Genomic DNA, 24,216 nt, shown 5'->3' with positions numbered 1-24,216 from the left:
TGAACCCTCAGTGATAAAACTGTTTAAAATATTTATCTGAAATAGGAAGTGGCTTCAATATAAATGTACCCCAGATGAACTTTTGTTGTGCCTCCGTCATTTCAGAACGTGCTTCCTCAATGGAAAAAACAAAATGGAACATTGAAGCAGACCAGTATTAGATTAACACCTTTGTGACATACCTAGTAGGACCAAATGATTCATTTACCTTTTCGGCAGGGTCTAAAGATGTCTTCTTGTCCTAAACTAGTACTTGCAGATGTCCTGATGGTAATCAGACAGGCCACATGGAAGAAACTTGTTAGCTCCATTGCATCAGATGATCCACCCGATAAAGCTGATTTACAGATGCAAGTACTTGCCAGATTAGTGCAGCTATTATCATCACGCGAAGATGTGTCATGTATTATGGAACAGCTACCTGCCGTGCTGGAGAAAACAGCAAATTCTTCAAGGTAGATTCTTTCATTTTCTTTCCAACAATGATGTGCATTTACATAGTGCCTTTAATGGAGAAAAGTATCCCTAAGCGACATAAGAAAACAATACTGAATCAAAGAAGGAGTTATTAGGAGGGGTGCCTAAAATCTTGGGTAGGAAAATGAATGTTGAGGAGGCTCTTTAGAAAAGGAGAGCGGGGTAGAGAAGTTGTGGGATGAATATGAGGAACTTAGAACACAGACTTCATGCATCCAAAGTCACTGGATTTTCCGATATTCTTATCAGTGGGTTGTGCATCTCAATACAACTGAATTTTCTGCTTCATTGAAGGCGTGGGAGAGAAGTTAGTACTATTGATGTAATTTTGTGTCAATCTGTAATGATTCCAAACAGTCCTGTGCATTCTTAGTAGCTGTATTTGCAAATTTCATGAAACCTGAAGGAAAGAAAAATAATTAATTAATTGCATTTATGTAGCACCTTTTATATTTCCCAAAGCACTTTGCAGCCAATTAAATATCTTTGAAGTCTAGTCTCTGTTGTGATGTAGGAAATAAACAGCTGCAGATTTGATTACAGCAACCACCCACAAGCAACAATGGAAGAAATGACAGATAATTTGTTTTAAGTGTCAGCTGAGGGATAAATGTTGACCAGAAAGACACTGAGAACTTCCCTACTCTTCTTCTGTATAGTGCCATAGGATCTTTTGTGTCCACCTGCAGGGGACCACAGTTTAACATCACATCCGAAAGACAGCAGCCTCTGCAGTCCAGTACTCCTTCAATGCCAGCCAATATTATGCGCTCAAATCTATGGCATGGGACTTGAGTCCATAACTACTGACTCCAAAACAAAAGCACTACCCACAGCAAATTGTTAAGGACTTCAAATGCTGAATGAGAGTTACAAACATACGAAATAGGACCAGAAGTAGGCTATTTGGTCCCTCAAGCCTGCTCCGCCATTCAATAAGATCGTGGCTGATCTGTTTGTGTTTCTAATTCCACATTCCCATCTACCCCCGAGTTTAGCTTACTTTATTCCAAAACTATGTCTATAAATATTGTGGCTTTCTCTAACTCTATTTTATAGCCCTCATAAACTTAATCCTCATATTCATGGAATATTTGGCAGATGAGTAGTGCATTTTTGTGAACTACAAAAGTATTTGGTGTTGGACTATAAAAATATGTATTTTCTCATGTTCACTCATCAGCTTCTCAGGTCCCATTTCTCTTCTAACTTTAAGAAAAATAACAGATTTTGTAAAATAGAGTCATTTAATTGCAGATGGACTTTGGCAGATGCAGTCTCCAATACACTGGAGGAACACCCTGCGGACCAAAGATCCTGGAGAAAATCCCTATTAAAGGCCTGTCTCCGATGGATAATAGGCATCTACAGCAGCAACAACGTGCAGGAGGAGAACATGAAGGAGACTGAAATGGTGATGCTGACCAGGTTACAGGAGCTGGTGGTAAATTATATTTATATCCTTATTCAGATTCAAACAGCAACGATCAATTGTGTTGCACTTCAAAACCACTGGAGCCTAAGCTGTTTCCATTGTATTCTGTTCTATTTGTAGGTTTCAGTTGGTGAGGTCAACTCAGATGATTGGAGCAGTTTTTTAAAGAAAGGACTAAAGTAAGTTAAAAATGTAAATTCATTTTAATAACATTGCTTAAAAAGCATATGTCTTGATAATGAACAGATATTTAATTGTTAAATAGCATACTTGTGACACTACACATTGTTAACTCCATGATTCTAGCTGTCTTTTGAGGGAATTCTGAGTGGATGTTGATGGTCTTACGTGTGTGTTTTGTGTGTGTGTAAACAGTAAATGTCTGCCCAGTTGAGGGAATAGCCCAGCCAGACTTAAAAAAGAAAAGAATTGTCAGCATTCTTATCACCATTGCTTCCTGCTCTCATCTCCCATCTTTCTCCTTCTTCCCCTCTCCCCTTGCTCTGAGGCTGTGGGGAGGGATGGAGACTGTATGGGATCTAAAGGGCACAAGGAGTTGCATGTGGAGTGAGACAATCAGGAAAAAACTGGACAAGAGATGTTAATGTAGTCATAAGTAGGAGGTTAAAGGTGGAGAAGGTCAGACGTAGAAAGGGCACTCGAAGAATGAGAGCGGAGTCAGGTAAAGATGTGTAAGGGAATGCAGATATGAAAGTGGTTGGCAAATGTTTTCTCAGTAATTAAGATTGTGGCCTTGATATTAACTCCTACACTACAATTGGGAACCCAGTTTAAAATTGACTATTGCTGCATTGGTTTCCCAGGAGCTAGGAAACCCAGCAGTGAAATGGAGTAGGGAGCTGCCAACTAACAAAAGATAAGTGGCTGTTGCAGCATGCCTTGTGGGCTGGCCAGCTGTCCAGTCTCAGAGCAAGGGAACGAGAAAGACGGAAGGAGAATGAGAAGAGAAAGCAGGAGGGAGCATTAGTGATAATAATTTGAAACCATTTACCCTTTCCTTTCCCTGGCCCCTCAGGGAAGTCTTTGGCCTCCCCAAGACTCAGGTTGACATCCTTCCCCGGCCCTCCCAATCATTGGTTTCTACAACTTCCCAATAGCTTGTGGCTGCTCCAAGAGTTCCTGGCTTTGGCTTGCTGCCATCAGATTTGCTTCACGCCTGTCTATGTTTCCAGCTCCCAGGCAAGAAAAGCAGCTAAAAATTGTTAACGAGGCCCTGCCTTTAAGATTAGTAGAACCTCCATTTTCAGCCTCAGTTGCATCCTCTCCACCTCTTGATATTGAGGCACATGTGTGAAAACACAATAAAAAGGTGGCCAATGGATGTAGAAGCTGAGGTTGAGAAAGTGAGCAGGCAAAGATGTTGGAAGGTGAAAGGAAGGTGACTTTGAATGAAGATCGAAATTGCCAAGAAAATGGTGAGCGAGAAAGAAAGGAGAGAAATGATAATAAACACAGAGAAGATTGAACGAGGTGGTAGAGGGTGAGATTTTCAAACACAGGAAAGATACTGGAGAAATGGGTCAGGCTGAATGTTATATTGTCCTACTGGTTTGGACAACATAGAAACGTAGAAAATAGGATTAGGAGTAGGTCACTCAATCCTTTGAGCCTGCTCCACTATTCAATTTGATCATGGCTGATCCCCTATCTCATCACCATACTCCCCCTCTCTCCCCATACCCCTTTTTGCCTTTGGTATCTAGAAATCTATTTATTTCCTTCTTAAGTATATTCAGTAACTTGGTCTCCACAGCCTTCTGTGGTAGAGAATTCCACAGATTCACCAGCCTCTGAATGAAGAAATGTCTCCTCCTCTCAGTCCTGAATGGTCTATCCCATATCTTCAGACTGTGACCCCCTTGTTCTAGAACCCCCCCCCAAAAGAAGCAAGGGAAAATATCATCCCTGCATCCAGCCTGTCCAGTCCTGTCAGAAATTTATATGTTTCAATGAGATCTCCTCATTATTCTAAACTCTGATGAATATAGGCCTAGTCGACCCAATCTCTCCTCATCTGACAATCCTGCGATCCCAGGAATCAGTCTGGTGGACATTCGCTGCACTCCCTCTATGGCAAGTATATCCTTTCTTAGCTCATTTTAAATGGAAAATCTGTTGTGCAGGGGGCTGACAAGGCTGGTGCCAAGTTTAGTTTTTATAAGGCCTGTAGATTGTAGAAAGAAAGAAAGACAACGGAAGGTGAGTAATGAAGTTTGGGAGCAGAAAATTGTGCAGTGAGTTTTTGTTTTAACACATTGAAGGTGCAAGAAGGAGAATGCATGTAGGGTGGCATATTTGGAGCTTAGAAAAGGAAATCTCACCAGAGCATCAACCACAATAGAATGGATAAAATAGAAAACTTTATTGCATAAGTCAGTGTCAATGTAAATAGTTCTAATTATATTTCTGCTTCGGATGATCCCCCTCTTATAATGGCAGGTATCGCTACAGGGATTGGGCATTTATGGAAGCCCTCCATAAATTAATACAAGTGTTGTATGAGAATGAAGATCTGGGTCAAAGTTTGATCCCACTGCCTATGATTCATGTGATGGTGACAAATCACTCCCTGTTTCTGCCAGTCATGCTGGGGGCCAAAGAGGATTCGGATGAAAATGCAAAAGCAAAAGGTATGACCAGATGAAGTGACTTTTGGAATAGGGATTGGAAGGATCATCCAAGGCTTTCTATCTAGAGATGCCTCCTGGAAGTATGTGTTTGTGTATATATATTATATACAATATATAAAAAAGGAGTTAAATAACTGTTAGAATTATTGCACTGTGGTGCTTATCTCATTTAATCATTAAGAAAAATAAAATTATTTCAGAATTTTAAATAGTCCCTTTTTGCTGGCTATAACCCAAGCTGTTTACAGTCGCAAGTTTCCAGACACCTGGCTACTCCTCCTCCTGTTTTCCCTTTAAAGGCTTCTTTTAGTAGTAAAGGACTATAATGTCAAATGCATTCCACTTGATAATCTCACATTCTGATCAGCAAGAAGCAAAATTCTATTCTGAAAACAAAATAATACGTGTGTGTGATTTTTATAACTTGATTGTTGCTTAGTAAGTCATTTATTCCTGCCAGTTGGCCACATTTTAATAAAAACAAAAAAACTGCGGATGCTGGAAATCCAAAACAAAAACAGAATTATATGGAAAAACTCAGCAGGTCTGGCAGCATCGGCGGAGAAGAAAAGAGTTGACGCTTCGAGTCCTCATGACCCTTCGACAGAACTTGAGTTCGAGTCCAAGAAAGAGTTGAAATATAAGCTGGTTTAAGGTGTGTGTGTGGGGGGCGGAGAGATAGAGAGACAGAGAGGTGGAGGGGGGGGGTGTGGTTGTAGGGACAAACAAGCAGTGATAGAAGCAGATCATCAAAAGATGTCAACGACAATAGTACAATAGAACACATAGGTGTTAAAGTTGGTGATATTATCTAAACGAATGTGCTAATTAATTTTAAATAGTCCCTTTTTGCTGGCTATAACCCAAGCTGTTTACAGTCGCAAGTTTCCAGACACCTGGCTACTCCTCTTCCTGTTTTCCCTTTAAAGGCTTCTTTTAGTAGTAAAGGACTATAATGTCAAATGCATTCCACTTGATAATCTCACATTCTGATCAGCAAGAAGCAAAATTCTATTCTGAAAACAAAATAATATGTGTGTGTGATTTTTATATTATTTTGACATTATAGTCCTTTACTACTAAAAGAAGCCTTTAAAGGGAAAACAGGAGGAGGAGTAGCCAGGTGTCTGGAAACTTGCGACTGTAAACAGCTTGGGTTATAGCCAGCAAAAAGGGACTATTTAAAATTAATTAGCACATTCGTTTAGATAATATCACCAACTTTAACTTTAACACCTATGTGTTCTATTGTACTATTGTCGTTGACATCTTTTGATGATCTACTTCTATCACTGCTTGTTTGTCCCTACAACCACACCACCCCCCCCCTCCACCTCTCTGTCTGTCTATCTCTCCGCCCCCCACACACACACCTTAAACCAGCTTATATTTCAACTCTTTCTTGGACTCGAACTCAAGTTCTGTCGAAGGGTCATGAGGACTCGAAGCGTCAACTCTTTTCTTCTCCGCCGATGCTGCCAGACCTGCTGAGTTTTTCCAGGTAATTCTGTTTTTGTTTTGGCCACATTTTAACCCTGATCAACTGTTCTAATGTCACATGGCATCAAACTGAATGATAAAACTCCACAACTGAACACAGCAGTAACAAAGTTGCAATGTCGAAAAAATATTAAGACACAAAAAACACCACATAATTTTAAAAAGTCACAAGAGGTCAAATTCCTCACTCAATAAAAAATGGAAAAATGTATTTTTTCTCTAGATATTAACTACTTGGTAACAAAATATATTCTTAAAAAGTGCAGATTTGAAAGCCACTCTGCCATGCTTCATTAGTGGGTTGTAATTATAAAGAGAAACAGGCATTTCCCTTGTCCTTTTTTTTTTAGCTGGAGAAAGGTTTCTCAGCATTGTAATGTGCCAAACCTTTTGAACTTTAATGTCAAAGTTTATATTGTATAGTTTTCTGTTCAACATAGCCTTTGCTTGTTTTTTGTATAATGGCATGGTGTGATTAATTTCAAAAGAGAGTAGGATATTCAACCCATCAGATGTGAACACCATATTGTTAACCTTGGTAAATTTTCAGTCTTCCTAATCACATTTCCCCCACCCTTTCTCCATGGCCCTAATAGCCTTACTTTACCAGTATCTAATACCAAAATCCTTGAGAGGTTGCAGAGGAGAATTACCAGAATGATTCCAAAGATTGAGGCTTTTAGTTACAAGATTAGGTTGGAAAGGCTAGGATTATTCTCACTGGAGCAAAGGCGATTGAAGGGTGATTTGATAGAGATGTACAGGATTATGACCGGCTTAGATAAGGTAGACATTAAAAACACTTCCCGTTAGCTGATTGTAAAGCCCTAGAGGGCACAGGTTTAAGATTTTGGGCAAAAGATACCAGGGGAATGTGAGGAAGAACCTTTTTACACGGCGCATGCTAATGACCTAGAACTCAATGCCCCCGAAGGTAGTGGATGCAGAAACAATCAATGGTTTAAAAAGGAAATAAACTTTCAGGGTGACAGGCACCAAACAGGGGAGAGGAACTGACTGGATTGCTCTGTTGGGAGCTGACATGGACTCGACAGGCCGAATGGCCTCCTTCTGTTCTGTAAATGACTTTATCTATTTCCCTTTTAAACAGATCTTGATTCTGCACCTGACTTTCTTGGACAATGGATTCCACATTTGAGATATCAAGTCATTACGGGATGGAAGGAGATCATGCAGCTCATTGAGTTCATGCTTTTTGTAGAGCAATCCAATCTGTCCCATTCTCCTGCTCTATCCCGATTAGTCCGGGAAGTTTATTTCCCTTAAGTGCCCATCCAGTTTCCTTTTGGAATCCTTCATCATCTCCACTTCCACTACCTGTAGTCAACGTCCCAGATCATTAACATTCCTTACACAAAAAAATTCTTCCTCACACCTCTTGCCTAAAACCATAAATCTGTGTTCCCTGGTCCTTGTACAGCTAATGGGAATCTGTCATAATATTGTACACTTCCATCAAAGCTCTCCTCAATCTCCTTAGTTCTACAGAGAATGACCCCAGTTTCTCCAACTTTATGGGATAGAAAGATTCCATTCAGCCCATCGTGTCTGCGCCGACTGTAAAAGAGAAAAGAAAAAGAAACTAGGTGCCCATTCTAATCCCACCTTTCAACACCTGGTCCGTAGCCTTGCAGGTTGCAGCACTTCAGGTGCTGATCCGGGTACCTTTTGAAGCATTTCTGCCTCAGTCACCAAACCAGGCAGCATATTCCAAACACTCACCACCCTCTGAGTGAAGAAGTTTTTCTTCATGTCCCCTCTAATCCTTCTGCCAATCACCTTCGATCTGTGCCCCCTGGTAATTGGCCTCTCCACAAGGGGGAATAGGGCATCCCTGTCTGCTCTATCTAGGACCCTCATAATCATGTACACCTCAATCAGGTCACTACTCAGCCTCCTCAGTCCCAAGGAAAACAACCCCAGCCTATCCAACCTTCCTTCATAGCTGCAATTTTCAATCCCTGGCAACATTCTTGTAAATCTCCTCTGTACTCTTTCCAATTATGTCCTTCCTGTGACGTGGCAACCAGAACTGTACACAAAATTCCAGCTGTGGCCTAACCAGCGTTTTTTACAGTTCCGTCATTACATCCCTGCTTTTGAATTCTATACCTCGCCCAATAAAGGAAAGCATTTCAGATATTTTATTTACCACCTTATCCACTTGTCCTGCCACCTTGAAGGATCTGTGGACATGCACTCCAAGGTCTCTCACTTCCTCTACCCCTCTCGATATTGTCCCACTTATTGTGTATTCCCTAGCTTTGTTTGCCCTCCCCAAATTCATGACCTCACAACTCCCTAGATTGAATTCTATCTAAATCCTTCATCCCTGGAACAATTCTGGTAAACATCCTGTACACCTCAATTTGTCCTTTCAAAGATCTGTGCACACTGTGTACTCTTAGAACTGTGCTGTTTAGTCCATATTGCCTCTCCCTATTCCTTCTGCTGAAATGCACCATCTTACCTTCTCTGTATTGAATTCCATCTGCCACTTTTCTGCTTATTCTGTTGGCTTATCTGTGTCCTGCTGTAGTCAATTGATATCATCCTCACTGTTTTCTACTCCTCCATGTTTGATATCATTGGCAAATTTGAAATTTTACCCAAATTCCAATATCCAATCATTTACATATATCAAAAAAAAGAGTGGTCCTAGCACTGAACCTTGGGGAATACCATGCCCACTATCCTCCAGTCGGAAAAACAACCAATTTACTACGTTTCGTTGTTTTCTGTCCTTAAGTCAATTTTTTAGCCAAGCTGACAAAGGTGTTCTTATTCCATGAGCCTTAATTTTGTTAGTCAGTTTTTCATGTGGGGCTTCACCAAATGCTTTCTTAATTTTCGAATAAACAATATCCATTGCATTTCCTTCATCAACCTTTTTTTTATTCATTCATGGGCTGTGGGCTTTGCTGGCTGGTCTAGCATTTATTGCCCATTCTTAGTTGCCCTTGAAAAGGCAGTGGTGAGCTGTCTTCTTGAACCACTGCAGTCCATGTGATGTAGGTACGCCCACAGTGCTGTTATGGAGGGAGTTCCAGGATTTTGACCCAGCGACAGTGAAGGAACAACGATATATTTCCAAGTCAGGATGGTGAGTGACTTGGAGGGGAACTTCCAGGTGGTGGTGTTCCCATGTATCTGCTGCCCTTGTCCTTCCAGATGATAGTGGTCCTGAGTTTGGAAGGTGCTGTCTAAGGAGCCTTGGTGAATTCCTGTAGTGCATCTTGTAGATGGTACACACTGCTGCTACTGTGGGAGAGAGTGACTGTTTGTGGATTTGGTGCCAATCAAATGGACTGCTTTGTCCTGGACAGTGTCAAGCTTCTTGAGTGTTGTGGGAGCTGCACTCATCCAGGCAAGTGGGGAGTAATCCATCACACTCCTTGTGCCTTGTAGATGATGGACAGGCTTTATGGAGTCAGGAGGTGAGTTACTCATCGCACAATTCCTAGCCTCTGACCTGCTCTTGTAGCCACAGTATTCATGTGTCTAGTCCAGTTCAATTTCTGGTCTACGGTAACCCATCCAAGATTTTGATAGTGGGGTATTCAGCGATGGTAATGCCATTGAACATCAAGTGGCATTGGTTGGATTCTCTCTTGCTGGAGATGGTCATTGCCTGACACTTGTGTGGTATGAATGTTACTTGCCACTTGTCAGCCCAAGCCTGGATATTGTCCAGATCTTGCTGCATTAGGACATGGGCTGCTTCATTTTCTATAGCTCACGAATAGTGCTGAACATTGTGCAATCATCAGCGAACATCCCCACCTCTGACTTTATGATGAAAGGAAGGCCATTATTGAAGCAGCTGAAGACAGTTGAGCCAAGGACACTACACTGAAGAACTCCTGCAGTGATGTCCTGGAACTGAGAAGATTGACCTCCAACAACCACAACCATCTCCCTTCGTGCTAAATATGACTCCAGCCAGTGGAGAGTTTTCCCCCTGATTCTCATTGACTCCAGTCTTGCTAGGGCTCCTTTATGCCACACTCAGTCAAATGCAGCCTTGCTGTAAAGGGCAGTCATTCTCACCTCACGTCGGGAGTTCAGCTCTTTTGACCATGTTTGAACCAAGGTTGTAATGAGGTCAGGAGCTGAGTGCCCCTGGCGGAACCCAAACTGGGTGTCTATGAGCAGGTTATTGCTAAGCAAGTGCCACTTGATAGCACTGTTGATGACTCCTTCCATTACTTTACTGATGATCGAGAGTAATCTGATGGGGCAGTAATTGACCAAGTTTGTACAGGACGTACATGGGCAATTTTCAACATAGCCGGGTAGATGCCAGTGTTATTGCTATACTAGAACTGCTTAGCTAGGGGCACGATAAGTTATGGAGCACAAGTCTCGTATACTGTTGCTGCAATATTGGCAGGGTCCATAGCCTTTGCAGTATCCAGTTCCTTCAGCCATTTCTTGATATCGCGTGGAGTGAATCGAATTGGCTGAAGACTGGCATCTGTGATGCTGGGGACCTCCGGAGGAGGCAGAGATGGATCATCCACTTGGCACTTCTGGCTGAAGATTGTAGCTTTTGTTACTTCATCAAAAATTCAATTGGCATTACTGAAGAAAGAGACCTTTTTTGTTAAATCTTTTCATCTTGCGCTCATTAGGACAATTCGCAAGAAAATGCCAATGTCAGAGGAAACAAGTTTGTCCTTTAAGAGAAGAGGGTGCTGATTGGTTGGTTGATACAGTATAAATTTGTTGTTTCCTCTGACATTGGCATTTTCTTGCGAATTGTCCTAATGAGTGCAAGATGAAAAGCTTCGACAGAATCTCTCTCTCTGTCTTTTTCAGCAATACTCAAGTTCTCTACCACCAAATTTAATTAGATTAGTCAGGCATGATCTGCATTTACAAATCAGTGCTGACTATCCTTAGTTGACTTAAATCTCTCTGAGGGTCTATTGATTGATTGTTTTTCACTGATTATTGTTTCTAAAACTTTTCCCACTATTAATGTTAAATTACCGACCTGTAGTTATTAGGGATGTTCGTAAAACCCTTTCTTGAATAAGAATGTCACATTCTCATAATGTTCCCTATGAAGAACTATCTTGGATTTGTTTCTAGCCTGTATAGTGCAGATTTGAATATTACAATTTTGTTCTGGATTCTCCTGTCAAGAGGATTAAAATTATTCTCCACATATCAATTCAACTCATTATTCTAGAGACTAAATTCTATTACCTTTTTAATCTCCAATCTTCAGGTAATGAAAGGCAACATTACCCAATCCTTCATTGTAGCTCAGTCCCTTCATCCCACACACTATCCTAGTGAATCCTCTTTATCCACATCCTGTATGTCCTTTCCGAGATTCAGTGCCCAGAACTGAACATGAGTGGTGCCAGTGACGTAAACGTGATTATTGATGTAATCTGGTACATTGTAAAACATGAAATAACACCACTTTTAAAGACTTTTCATGAAGACTTTGTGATGTTTTTTTTTCCATAGATGCTCTAGTTGATGTGTTACTGGTTTTGGTCAGACAATGTCCATCTGTGTGCAACAGCAATCATTTTGCTGTTTTACTGGGGGCTTATGGAGCAACACTCAGTAACACAGGTAAATTTCTTACTTCTGCATTTAAATTTCACACAACTGAACAGCAAACATGATAATTCCCATTTTATTTTCTACTCTTTTCCTTTGTAAAGATCAGAAACTGCTGATGATCCTACAGTCTTATGAGAAAAACAACATAAGTCTTGCTGAGTTTGGGTGAGTACACCTTCATTTTGCTCCAAGTGAAATCTGCATTTGCCACAGTAGGGTTGCCCATTGTGACCAGCAGAATGTGAAAGCTGTAGGCTTCTTTTTCTAAGCACCTCATTACTAAGGCTATTTAAGAAGAAGGAACTTGTATTTGCATTGCTCCTTTCATGACCATAGAACGTTCCAAAGTATGTGCACTTTTGTAATGAAGAAGAATGCAGTAACTAATCTATGCACAGTAAGCTCCTACAAACACCTGTTCCCTTACACAGCAAGGCTGAGTAACTTCTTGAAGTCCCATTATGTCATCTGCAATCACTATTCAAACAGTAACCTTTTGTAAATGGGTGGGCCAACATCCTTGATGGACATTTGCCCTATGAGTGGCTGAGTCATATAGTCCAGGGAAGGCTCCAATTTAATCACTGATCTCTGTTAAATTAGCTGATCTTAATTGGAATAATGTTAGGGGAGCTGCAATTGACTTCAGTGACCCAGGGTAAGAGATGCTTAGATTCCCAACCCTATACCCTATCTAGTGACCCTTTTCTGGAAATACTTCTGTTGGGTACACTGAGCAGCATAGCTATGCCACCTGTCATGGTCAAATACTTTACTGATATTCACTGTCAAAAGGCCCATGTAAATAATGACCACTTGGGCAAAGTACAGGAGGGCATTGGGACTTGCATTTCCATTTCCCTACAAGGAGTAAACACTTCAGGAGAAAGGAGTGGATAAAATTGATGGAGAAAAATTAGTAAAAAAATATAAAGTGGGGAAAACATGTCATGTTCTATTTCAAAGAAAAGGATGTTAATTATATAAAAAGATGGGGCGAAGGGCCTCTTCTGCACTGTGTGATTCTGTGAAAAGAAAAATACTGCAGATGCTGGAAATCTGAAATAAAAGCAGAAAGCGCTGGAAATCATGAGCGAGTCTGCGAGCATCTGTGGAGAGAGAAAAAAACAAGTTAATGCTTCGAGTCGAATATGACTATTCTTCAGAGCATGGATGTTAATTATAATTCTTTTTGATAGTTTAGTGAACATTCTTTAATAGAAGACCATCCAGAGCAGCAATGCATCTGGAAACTGGCCTCATCATTCAGAAACCTGTATTTAAGAGGAAAGGAAAAGGATGGGGATATAAATCCTGATAAAGGAAAGATATTGCTGATCTTTATCAATAAAACATCATTTTTTTTTTTAAATAAATGAAGATAGCAAATAAACACTGAGGATTGTGAATGAGAGCTGTAGAAAACTTGAAACTCAAATTCCATTGTTTCAGTTATATTGGACACATTCCCTCATGGGGTAATCCAAACTGAACATAATGGGATGTTCTTATTTACCAAATAATGTTCTTCATTGATATGTTCTTCATGGTGCAAAATTTTTCGTGAACATTTAAGACAAAGAAACCATATGTAGCAGTAACACAATTTCCACAGGGCTTTTGAACTTAGTTGCATAATTGTATTTCCATAAATTGTGTTTCATGCCTATTTTTCAGGCTGCTATTATGGGGTCCAGCTGCTGTTGAACACCACAAGATTCGCAAGAGCCTGGGAAAGTCCTTGTGGCAACAACCAAGTATGGAGGAAATCCTAACGCTTCTGGACAGGGAGAAAATGTTCCAGACAATTATTAACTTCCCTCAGCATCGCTGTATCTTGCCAGAGGTACGTTTTAGTTGTATTATTATGGGGTTTTTTTTACCCCTCTTCCTGTACCCTTAATATGTCCTGAGAACATTAGAGTGGGCTGATGGAAAATCGAGATAACCATCACTCTAAACATGTCTAATTTTATGCCTAGCTGTATTTTATGACACAGTCATATCCATATCTCTATTTTGTTTCTGTTTCAGGATGGAAAAACATTAGTATACAAAGAGTACAGTATTAAAGAGCCCCACAATATCTATGACCCTTGTTTCTTACTGCCTCTCTTTAGTGGATTAATTGCACCAGGTATGTAAAAATTTATTGCAATTTTAAAAAAAGATAGTCCTTCCAACTATAAGTTACTGAGCCTACCTGCAATGAAGGAAGTTTTGAAATCCAGCTTTGTTTCATGCAGAGATGTAACTAAGAGCAAAGATTGAATGAAGTTTTAGCATTATCAGCAAGGCATGCATTATGTATAAATTTTATTTCTTGAATTACCATTTTGCTAAACCTCTTTGAATGATGGTTGTATAATTTTCTTTTAATTTTTTCTCAACACCTTAACAATGCATGATTTGAATTAATACACATTAATTGTAAATATCTGGAAAATGTTGCAAATTGCCTGGGGATACCTTAATTTTAATGGCAAAAGATACCAGCCAGACTCTTCTGCCCTTCCCTGTGGTGAATTTGATGGCAGGAGAGGCGTTTAATCGGGTGGGTTGGTGGCAGGTGGAAAACCGCCTACCTTCCCATCTCCACCTTTATTAAGTCTGAGGCAGCAAGTCCCATGGATGGACCTTAAGTGGGCAAATGATGCTCTCTTAAGGGCCTCAACTCGTCATAGTTAGTATTAACCCTTCAGCAGACGGGGAGCTCGCCATGTAGGGAGCACGACAAGCAAACCCGTGCAGGGTCGCTTGTGGGCTCCCGAAGGGGTAGAAGGGGTCCCTCGTTTAAAGGCACAATCCAGGGATCCAGCATCAGGAAACAGGGGTGGCCCGCTAAGAGCCATCCATCTGCCCTTGCTGCCCCCCCACCGAAAACACGTGGTCTGGGATCCAGCAACGGTCCTAGGCAGTAGCTGCCACTGCCCCAGTGGCACTGCCAAACAATACAACTGCTAACCTCTGACTGGCCGGCAACCCTCAGCGGGTGAGTGCCCCTGTGGCCCTTGATCTCGGGCAGGGGCCTCCACTGGCCTGTCAAGTGCCTGAGTGGCACACAATGCTATGGGCCTTCCTGGAAAGAGGCGACACAGGCTGGACACTCTCCAGCCAGCGGTCTAGCCCTGTCCTTTCCATGAGACTCCAGACATCTTTTTTGCCTGTACAGACCAGGCCAGAGATTTACAGTTTTGGAGATCAGTACTTGTACATTCCACTGGACATCGAACAACAATTTCTTAAAATGAAATAAGGAGTGGAATCAAGTTGATTAAAATTCAGTTACTGTTGTACAGTTCTGTACAAATTTGACATAGAATTGGAAATTTATTAATAAACGTCTTAATGTGATTTGAACACTGTTACCATGGGCAGAATTTTCTGCCTGTCAGGTGGGCAGGCCCGACCCAATCTCCGGCAGGCAGGGAGCTGATCCCTGCCACCGTTTTACGTGAGTGGGCCAAGTAAGGCCCGCCCGGCGTGACGTCCGGCGGGAAGTGCTAAGCGCTTCCTGTGCGGGCGGGAGGGGATCCCCCAAAAGCAAGAGTGCGCTCTTTCACACATGCGCATGAGAGACCGCACATCTCCCTGAGGCTAAGTGCTGCCTCAGGGAGATCGTTGACAGTTTTAAAAATGTTAAGAATAGAAAAAAAATTCCCTAACATGTTCCCCTCATGTGACAATCTCACATGAGATGGGACATGTTCATAAATTACAGTAAAACTTTATTAAAAATTTTAAAATCCTGCATGAAACCTCATCCCGCCGGTGGATGGGGTTTCATGTTTTTTCTATTTGCCACCGGAGCACCTGGCCTGTCCGCCAACCTCAAGGCTGGACGAGCAGGTCCTTTAATTGCATAAATGAGCCTGTCAGTGGCCTCAATTGACAGGTCGGCGGGCCCGCAGCTGATTTCGCTGTCCATCCGCCTTCCTGAAAATTTAAATGGGGTGGGATGACGTCGGGGGTTTTGCCAGATGTCATCCCGCGTCATTTTACGCGTCAGCGAGCAGGCCCCGCCCCCTCTTGCCAATGGCAAAATTTTGCCCCATATCTTTCAGCAACCACTCTCAACCAAGGCATTCTTATAATTATTTAAAAATACAAAAGAGATTATTTTAAATATACTTGTTACAACTACAAGAAAATATTAACCCTTCCATTTTTACACACTGTTGATTCCAATAGCTGTGGTCTGTCTTTTCTTCTTTTTATGCAATGGCATAAAACTCATAATAACTGCTGCGTTTTCCTACATAACAATAGGAAGGATGACCCTGAGAACCATTAAGTGGTGGTGCACGGTTGCAGTCACAAGCATGGCATGAAGTGCCATTGACTGGTATTTTTAATGATTAGTAAGAGCCAGTCATTAAAATGTGAATGATGACTTTGTTTTTAGCCTTTCTTGTTGGGACTTAACTTGCTCCCCTTTTACACCACAGCCAGTGTCCATCTAAACAGTACCACCTTTTCTAGGTATTCCATGAACAGTGTCACCCCCTCCCCAATAAATAATTTATTTTTTTTAGCAGAGCAACATGGTGGCACAGTGGTTAGCACTGCTGCCTCTCAGCTTCAGGGACTGGGGTTCAATTCTGAGCTCGTATGTCTTTCTGTGTGGAGCTTGCACATTCTGCTGGGTGCTCCGGTTTCCTCCCACCATCCAAACACGATGGATTGGCTATGGTTAGATTGCCCCGTAGTATGCGTATGAGTGTGTGCCCTGCGATGGACTGGTGTCCTGTCCTTGGTGTGCCCTGCCTAGCGCCCATTTCCTGTCTCCGACTCACCACGACCCTAAATTGGATAAAGCGGTCCTTGGTAAGCACTGCATATTTGGTACTTCAGTAACATTCAAGAAGACACCACACGAGCGCCATAAGTTTACCATAAAATCAAAGTAATTGATCCTTTGTAGAAGTTACAGATTCACAATCCTGATTACTGTGAAGTCAAAAAAGTGTCTCTGAATTTGGTCATTTATCACTGATTTCTGTCACTGCATACTTGACTTGATGGTTAAGAATGATAGTACACATAACAAGTAGTTTCAAACCTCTGAACTTAGTTTCAGAGTATTCTTTATATTTGAAATATTATTAGCGTGTGCATTTAATTGTCAAAATAACAAGTAGTTCTGTAGTTTAACCAGTGCTGCAACAAGGCCACTAGGTGGCACACTCTGCACAACACTGTATTCCCATCGAGAAGCAAACTGGCTGGCCACTTAGGGCAGGGGTACTCAAGCAGTCCACAGTCCCCTAAGGGGCTCGTGAGAAGGTTTCAAGGGATCTGACAAAACACGTTAACCTCTTCAGAAGGACAAAGGTTGCCTTGGTTTAAATATATATAAAAGCAAACATGCAAGATCCAAGCATGAGTCTCTTTCAATTGAAATAATCTCCGTGTATTCATTCTTCCAGCAGCATTTATTGGCCAGTTTCCAACCTGTTGGAGACCTCCTGGGTACATGAATTGTTACTCCTGGACAGAGGCAGGTTTCTGTTGAGAAGTACTTTAGGAATTGGCTTAGCCAGAGCACCTGTAACTGAGGGTAACCAGATTCTCACTGAGAGCATTGTTTGACCAGAGGGGGAGATTCAAAAAAAGCAGTGGAGGGAAATCTTTGAGAAATTCAAGAAAACGTGTAACACCAGATGATGATCAAGTGAAAGCTCTAGGATATCAATCCAACATTAGGGTCTACCTAAGCTAATTTTGATTCTTGTATTCAATTCTGATTGTCTTTATTCCATGGATGACTTTTCCATTGTCCCCGTAACACAGTACATGTTATGATTATCTGTATCTCTACATACATGCAGCCCATTCTTCAGCTGATTTCCTGCCCTTGCACTAACCATGACACCATGGTTCATGTGCTTGTCAATTCGGAGTGCTGGAGAATGGAGCTGTCTTCAGCATAAAGCATTCCTGGGTCAAATGTAGTGCAGACAGATACAAAATACTGCCTTACCTCAACAATATGCCCTAGCTTCAACCTCAGAAGAGTATGTGTGAATATTTTTCTTCTATCCTTGTTTGCAACCTAGATCAGATTATGTTGAATTTTGAGTGATCTTTGACCTTTGGATTCACAGGGCCTCGATTTTCCATCAAACTGGAGCATGGCTGTCACCCTTTGATCAGCTCACAAAATTTTGCGAATACGCAGCATTAAAATGCACAACTTTGTTATTGAGTTAAATAGCAATTCTGACATAACGTAAAACCCTGACAGCAAACAGAAACTAGATAGGAGACAATAGGAGGGAGTCCAGAGGTGGTGGAGAGGAGGGGGCTTGAAAGCTAGACACCTTGTAGCAAGATAATGTTGGCATAGGTAGGGTGGAGTCAGCATGGAGTATCTATAAACAATTGTCCACGTTCGGCGACAAATGTGATAAGTAAGTGAAAATTAGGAGCTATTTGAGGGTAGAGTATTGAAGGATGCGCTGTTGGAGGTATTTTCATGGAAATGAAGATTCAGAAAGTGTTCAGGACCTGTTACAGGCCAGAAAGATGAAGCGAATTTGACGGTCACCATAAAATCCAGATTCTGGCGGAGGTTTGTACTTTGGCCCAGTTGAGTGAATCTCTGGCCAAGAACAGGCTAGAGCTGAACCTGAAACACTTATATAACCAATAACAGGCTTAGCATGGATTGAAGTCTTTCAGTTACAATAGTAGTGGAGGAATAGTAGGTGGATCAAAGTTACTTTAAGATATAAGCAACAGAGCAACAAATCGGAGACAGCAACTGAGTTTTGCATTTTAATCCAATGTATTCCACTGCAGAGAGGCCATGATGTCCAGAGAAGTCCAGGAATTTGATAGAGGATCGAGATCTTAAAGAGCATACGCGGTTGAGGTATAGGGCTTTAAACCTGCATTCGGAGGCATTTTAAACCAGTGGTTAACTTGTAGTCAGGGGAATTTGAACAGTGGAAGAGAGAAGACTGGGGGAGAAAGGGTAAAGGAGAACAGCAGATTGCTATAGATAGTGAGGAGATCCCTAGGGAGATGTCTTGAGAATTGATTATGGAAACAGAACAGGCATAATCATGTTTTTGTTAAATGAGGAACAATGGGCTGAATTTTAACTCTGCAAGTGGGTGAGTTTTGAATAAGTTAAAATTGGGCCCATTATCCCCATTTTCTGTAGCAAGTGAGTCAAGACTGGAAAAAGGAATTTTACACAGAGCTCTCTCCCTGTACCATTCAATTTATGAAGTATACAACTTGTGTTTTAAATATAATTTGCCTACCTTTCCCTACTGTTTAATACTCTGATGTTCAAAACATAAGTGAGCACTTGTGCCTGTACCTGCATTAGGTGTAATTTGAACTTTATTCTTCTGGGCCTCTTAATGTTTTCTTTTGAACTCTGTTTTACTGTTTCCTTAACCCTGTGTCAGTCAAGCTTCAATATCTGTGTTTGGATAAATGCTGTTATCATAAAGAAACACCATAAAAATGTTGTAAATCAAAGGCTCCAAAGTTCCTCATAAATAATTGCAGGTATATGCTGGATGTTACTTGTGGTTGTGTCAGCAATGAGGCAGTCGAATTTTAAAATTTTAACTTGTCATAATTACAGTGAAAATAGTCTGATGAGCTTTCATAAAGCAAAGCCACTTTTCTGCCCTCCCTACCTAACCTGTCTGCGGTCTGACTATTTCACTGTCTGCTGGATCTTAAATAAAAGTGCCATTCTGTCTCTAGTAGCTGTGATATATATAGCTGCTTTGTAAGAATTTGTGACCTTGAAATATGAAAGAGATTACATTTGCCTGACATAAACCTGTCAATGGAAGTTTCATTATAATTTCAGATGCGTTTCACTTTTCGAGGTTGTTAAATGTAATGGTCGTTTTACAGCTGTAATTCAGAGTGAAGTTTTCCAGATCAAGGGCATAATCTCTCTTTTTGGAAGGCACATATTGATTTTTTTTTAAATTCAGAAGATTTTAGTTTCAGCATGAAGGCTAATGCTCTTCTGGGCAATGTTTTTCCACTTTTAGCAAATAGAAAGGCCTTTTTAAAAAAAAAAATTGCACGCTTTCAGCTTAGATCAAGGCCCATTGAGAGCACAATGTGAGAAGTAGCAGACACCTGTAGTGTCCCAATATATAGCCCCTTAGGAATGGCTCCATCCTGAGAGCATAATTTGGTATTTAATTTCAGCTCATCTATGTCAGATTGACCCAATGATTGAATTTTCATCTGCTGAGGGAGTACTACATTTTCAAGGTGCCATCTCTTAGAAAAGGTGTGAAGTCACATTTGTTCTAGTGGTTTTCTGTGGACATTAAAAATTCCATGGTACAACTTTGTAAAAGAGCAAGAAGTGCTCAGTGTTCTGACCAATGTGCTTCTCTCCATGAACCAAGATGGATTGGTTGGTTATGCAACTGTTGATGAACTTTGCTTTTTAACAAATAACTGCTGAGATCAGCTACGTAATAGAGGTAATTGCATTTCAAAATAAAGCCCTTTGAAGTGTTTCTGAGAGACGCTATTAAAGTGCACATCATTCATTTTTTTTCTCTCTCTGGATTATGGGCAGGGGCATGGGGCAAAGGCAGGACAATGGCACTAGGTCATAATGCTCATTTGGTGAGCCGGTGCAGACACAATGGCCAAATGGCCCCTTCTGTGCCATTAAGATCTGTGATTCTTTACCACTTGAAGGTTAAACGGATCAAAGAAGATGCGCATATTGAGTCAGCGTTTCATGGGCAGAATATTACGCTCGGCATGCGGATGCATGCTCATCACATCCGAGCGTAAAATGAGGCGCGTTGAAGCCGGGTCTGCATCCCGACGTCATGACGCAGTCTCGCGATATTTCATTCGGCAGGCACGTGCCAGAATCAGCTGCGCACCCACCAATAATTAAAAGGCCTATTAAGGATATTAACAATCTAATAAAATTCAAATTTAGTCTTCCCGCCCAACCTAATGGTTGGCGGGCAGGCGAAAAGACCAAGTAGCCTTTATGTTTTTTAGGAAACCTCATCCACTAAAGCAAATAAACGTTAAATAAAAACTTTATTTTTGAATTAAAAACATGTCCCTATTCATGTGACAGAGTCACATGAGGGGACATGTTTTATTAAATTTTTATTGTCTTCATTTTTTTTAAACAGTGGCTTCAATCTCTCTGAGGCTGCTCCATGCCTCAGAGACTGAAGCGCTCTTTCTCACGCATGCACAAACTGCGCGCAAGGCCCGGGTCTCCCTCCTCCCCCCATTCGCACAGGCAGCGCTTAGCACTACCGCTCATGATACACGCAGGCGAGCCTTAATTGGCCAGCCTGTGTGAAATTGCAGTGCGAAGCCGATTATGGGCAGCAGTCGGCTTCCCAACCGCCCCCACCGAGCACCCCCGCCAAGAGCAAAATCCTGCCCTTTATGTTTGCTGCAAAGAGTTATTATCTTTGTAGAAGTCCGTGTTAGAGAATGGGAAATGTTTCCATTTTGGCACCCAGACTCAGTATTGACACAAAAGGCAGAGTAAAATAAGCAGCGCTCCCTTAATGTTGACGTCACTGATGTGCCTCAATCCTAGGTTGAAAGAGTATCTTCCACTGCACCTGTGTGAATTGGTTCAGTTTGATATCCAGCACTCATATGAACTTGGCCAATCGTTTAGTTATATGACAATCACATGCTTCAGTAAATCCTTAATTTTTATATAATTACTGCATCAAGAACATCTCCCATGTGACCCACTCCTCTCGTACTGTACAAAGACCCAGGAAGCACAAGATAAGCAAGTTTTTGTTCTGCAATTTTCAGAAGGCTCTCTAAGCTCCTGATGTTGCTTATTGTTTCTACTACATTCCAGATTTACAGTTTATAATATTCAGTCTTTTGATATGCCTTCAGATTCATTTGTTTTATTTGACTTCTATCAATTTGAACTTGTGTATGTGCTTGGCAAAGGCTGACTCCCTTTTGCTATACTTTCTGTAAAGCAATTTCAAATAATCTGGCAAAATCCACTTACCTAATTCTCTTAGAGGTGCTCTGCCCTTGTACGTTCATCTATAAAAAATTAAATATCTGATGCACTCGGTCAACTGGTGGATCTTTTCCTGGTAACAGTCCCCCTCCCAAAAATAGTCAGTATTTTTAACACAGCCCCTTGGAACTAGTCTCAAATTTATGCAGTAGAGTTCAATACTTTGTGCAGTGATTCAGCCTCTTTAGCTAAGGTGTTTCTACTATGCTTATAAATGTGTGTGTATTTGTACATAGACACACACAATGTTTGGAGCCCTTTTTTTTAATTGGTTAACTTTAGCAAGTAATATATTTTTGACCTGGTAAAGGTAGAGACTTCCTTCACACCCTTCCAATTTGAGTTGCAAAGGGGTGTATAAGACCTACAGCCCAATCATACTCTGATTGATGGGTGATCATCTAGAAGTGACTTGAGAATAGAGTCTGAGAGAGACAATCAGTTTCTGATCCATGATCCATAATGCGTGCTTCTGTTGCTCCTAAAGTCCATGATTTTCACCAAACCGAATTGAGATTGCATAAATGTCAATGGATGCTCTCAACCACAAAATAACAAAATCCTTATTAGTTATAACAACAGCTTGCATTTATATTGTGGCTTGAATGTAATTAAATGTTTTACTGCACTTTACAGAGACATAATCAGAAAAATAGATGGCAAGCCAAAGACTGTGATATTAGCTGTAGATCAGCTTGTCTCTAAGTCAGAAGGTTGTGGGTGCAAGTCCTACTTCAAGATTTAATCTAGTCTGACACCTCACTGCAGTGCTAAAGGACTGCTTCGCTGTTACAGGTGCCGCCTTTAAGATGAGACATTAAACTAAAGCCCTGTCTGCCCTCTTAGTTAAATGTGTGATACCTCATAGCATTATTTTGGAGAATAGCATAGGATTTCTCCCCAGTGTCTTGACCAATATTTATTCCTCGACCAATATCAGTAAAGCAGATTATCTGATCATTATCTCATTGTTATTTGTCAGACTTTGCTATGCACGATGGCTGCTATTGTACCTAATTATAGCAGTAACTAAAATTCAAAGATGCTTCATTGGTTGTAAAGCATGTTCAGATACCATGTGGTTGTGAAAGGCACTATATAAATACAAGTTCTTTGTTTTGGAGGGGTAACTAAAAGTTTGGCCAACGAGGTGTGTTTTAAGTAGCGTTCTTAAAGGAGAAGAGGGAGATGGAAGGTTTAGGGAGGAAACTCCAGAGCATGGGGCTGAGATGGTGGAAGTCAGAACCATCAGTAGTGGAGCAAGGGAAAGGGATCTGAGTTGGAGGATAAGAGAATAATAGGGTGGAGGAGGTTACAGAGATAAGGAAGGGAGGCCTTGGAGAATGAGAGCTTAATTGTTTGAGGCATAGGAAGACCAGGAGCCAATGTGCGCCATTGGGGGAAGGAATGATGATTGAGTGTGACTCAGTGAGGGATAAGATATGACAGCTGAGTTTTGGATGAACCAACGTTTATGGAGGGTGGAAGGTGGGAGGCTGGCCAGGAGTGCATTGGAATAGTTGATTGTGCAGGTGACAATCAGCAGCAGATTTCCTGAGTTAGGGGTGGGGGTGATACATATTATGGAGGTAGAGGTGGAGACAGGAATGTAGAAGACCAGGGTCAGGTCAGCTTAGGTTGTGAACAAGTGAGTAAGTTTACTTTGCTCACATCTTTCCAGTGCATTTCATATTTCCGATTTTGTGAATTGTTGCCAAATTTGTGTTTTGGTTCTTTTGCACCAGTTAAGGTTTAGAAATTCACCTCACCTACAAACTTTGCATCTAGCAGAGTGGAGACATTCCTCCATCAGCTGAAGTTGAATCCATTTACCAGGGGGCAAGATAATTCACCAAACCACCTTGTATCCCACAGCCAATAATCTTGAGTTCTTTTTATGAAAGGTATAGCACCTATTTACATAAACACTTCAGTTTATCCATGTCGTCGCACCATGTTAAATAATCTAACTCGAGTAACTTATTATCCCGTTTATGTGAAAGGGATAATTCTGTACAGCGAAGCTAAGGGCAGACTTTGCAAAATTACCCCAACAATTTCATTTTGCTTTAATTCTTTTCAAGTGGTTGGAAGATTACAGCCCCTACTTTGTAACTTGTTCCAAAATTACACCCCTGATTCTGAGGCTATATCTACAGCTAGCTCAGTGCTTGTCTTTTATCCCTGTCTGTTGCATTAAGTAAATGGAAAACCACATTTATTAGTTCAAAATTGTAATTCTCTGTTGAAACCACAAGGTAGAAGAATAATTGCAGAGAAAAGAAAATTGAGACAGTTTGGTAGATATCAGAATCATGTCAGCTTGCCTACATAGCTGCCTCAAAATGATTTGTACAGTTTCTAAAACAATCTATTGTTTAAATCCTTCTGAGTGCTTTGTTTTAAACTATTGTATTCATTGGTTGAGATGGTGAAGAGCCAAGCTTTACCAAAATTGTTATGAAGCCATACACTTGAAGTTACTGAAGGAAGAGCTAGGGTTAACTGGC

The 24,216-nt window shown here is 41.1% G+C and overlaps 1 protein-coding gene across 4 annotated transcripts in view; it reads left to right on the top strand.

Annotated features, from left to right (window-relative positions):
* The window catches only part of urb1 (URB1 ribosome biogenesis homolog), a 109,839-nt gene that overhangs the window by 53,770 nt on the left and 31,853 nt on the right, over nucleotides 1–24,216 (top strand). For all 4 annotated transcript variants that reach the window (XM_041211596.1, XM_041211597.1, XM_041211595.1 and 1 more), the window contains 8 exons: nucleotides 251–455; nucleotides 1,735–1,921; nucleotides 2,033–2,091; nucleotides 4,373–4,563; nucleotides 11,569–11,679; nucleotides 11,772–11,835; nucleotides 13,348–13,516; nucleotides 13,705–13,807. In XM_041211596.1, coding sequence (XP_041067530.1) covers nucleotides 251–455; nucleotides 1,735–1,921; nucleotides 2,033–2,091; nucleotides 4,373–4,563; nucleotides 11,569–11,679; nucleotides 11,772–11,835; nucleotides 13,348–13,516; nucleotides 13,705–13,807 — 1,089 coding nt within the window. The remainder of the gene's footprint in view (nucleotides 1–250; nucleotides 456–1,734; nucleotides 1,922–2,032; nucleotides 2,092–4,372; nucleotides 4,564–11,568; nucleotides 11,680–11,771; nucleotides 11,836–13,347; nucleotides 13,517–13,704; nucleotides 13,808–24,216) is intronic.

This window comes from Carcharodon carcharias, chromosome 18, assembly GCF_017639515.1.
Source record: "Carcharodon carcharias isolate sCarCar2 chromosome 18, sCarCar2.pri, whole genome shotgun sequence".
Lineage (NCBI taxonomy): Eukaryota > Metazoa > Chordata > Chondrichthyes > Lamniformes > Lamnidae > Carcharodon > Carcharodon carcharias.
This window is presented reverse-complemented; position numbering and strand designations above follow the sequence as displayed.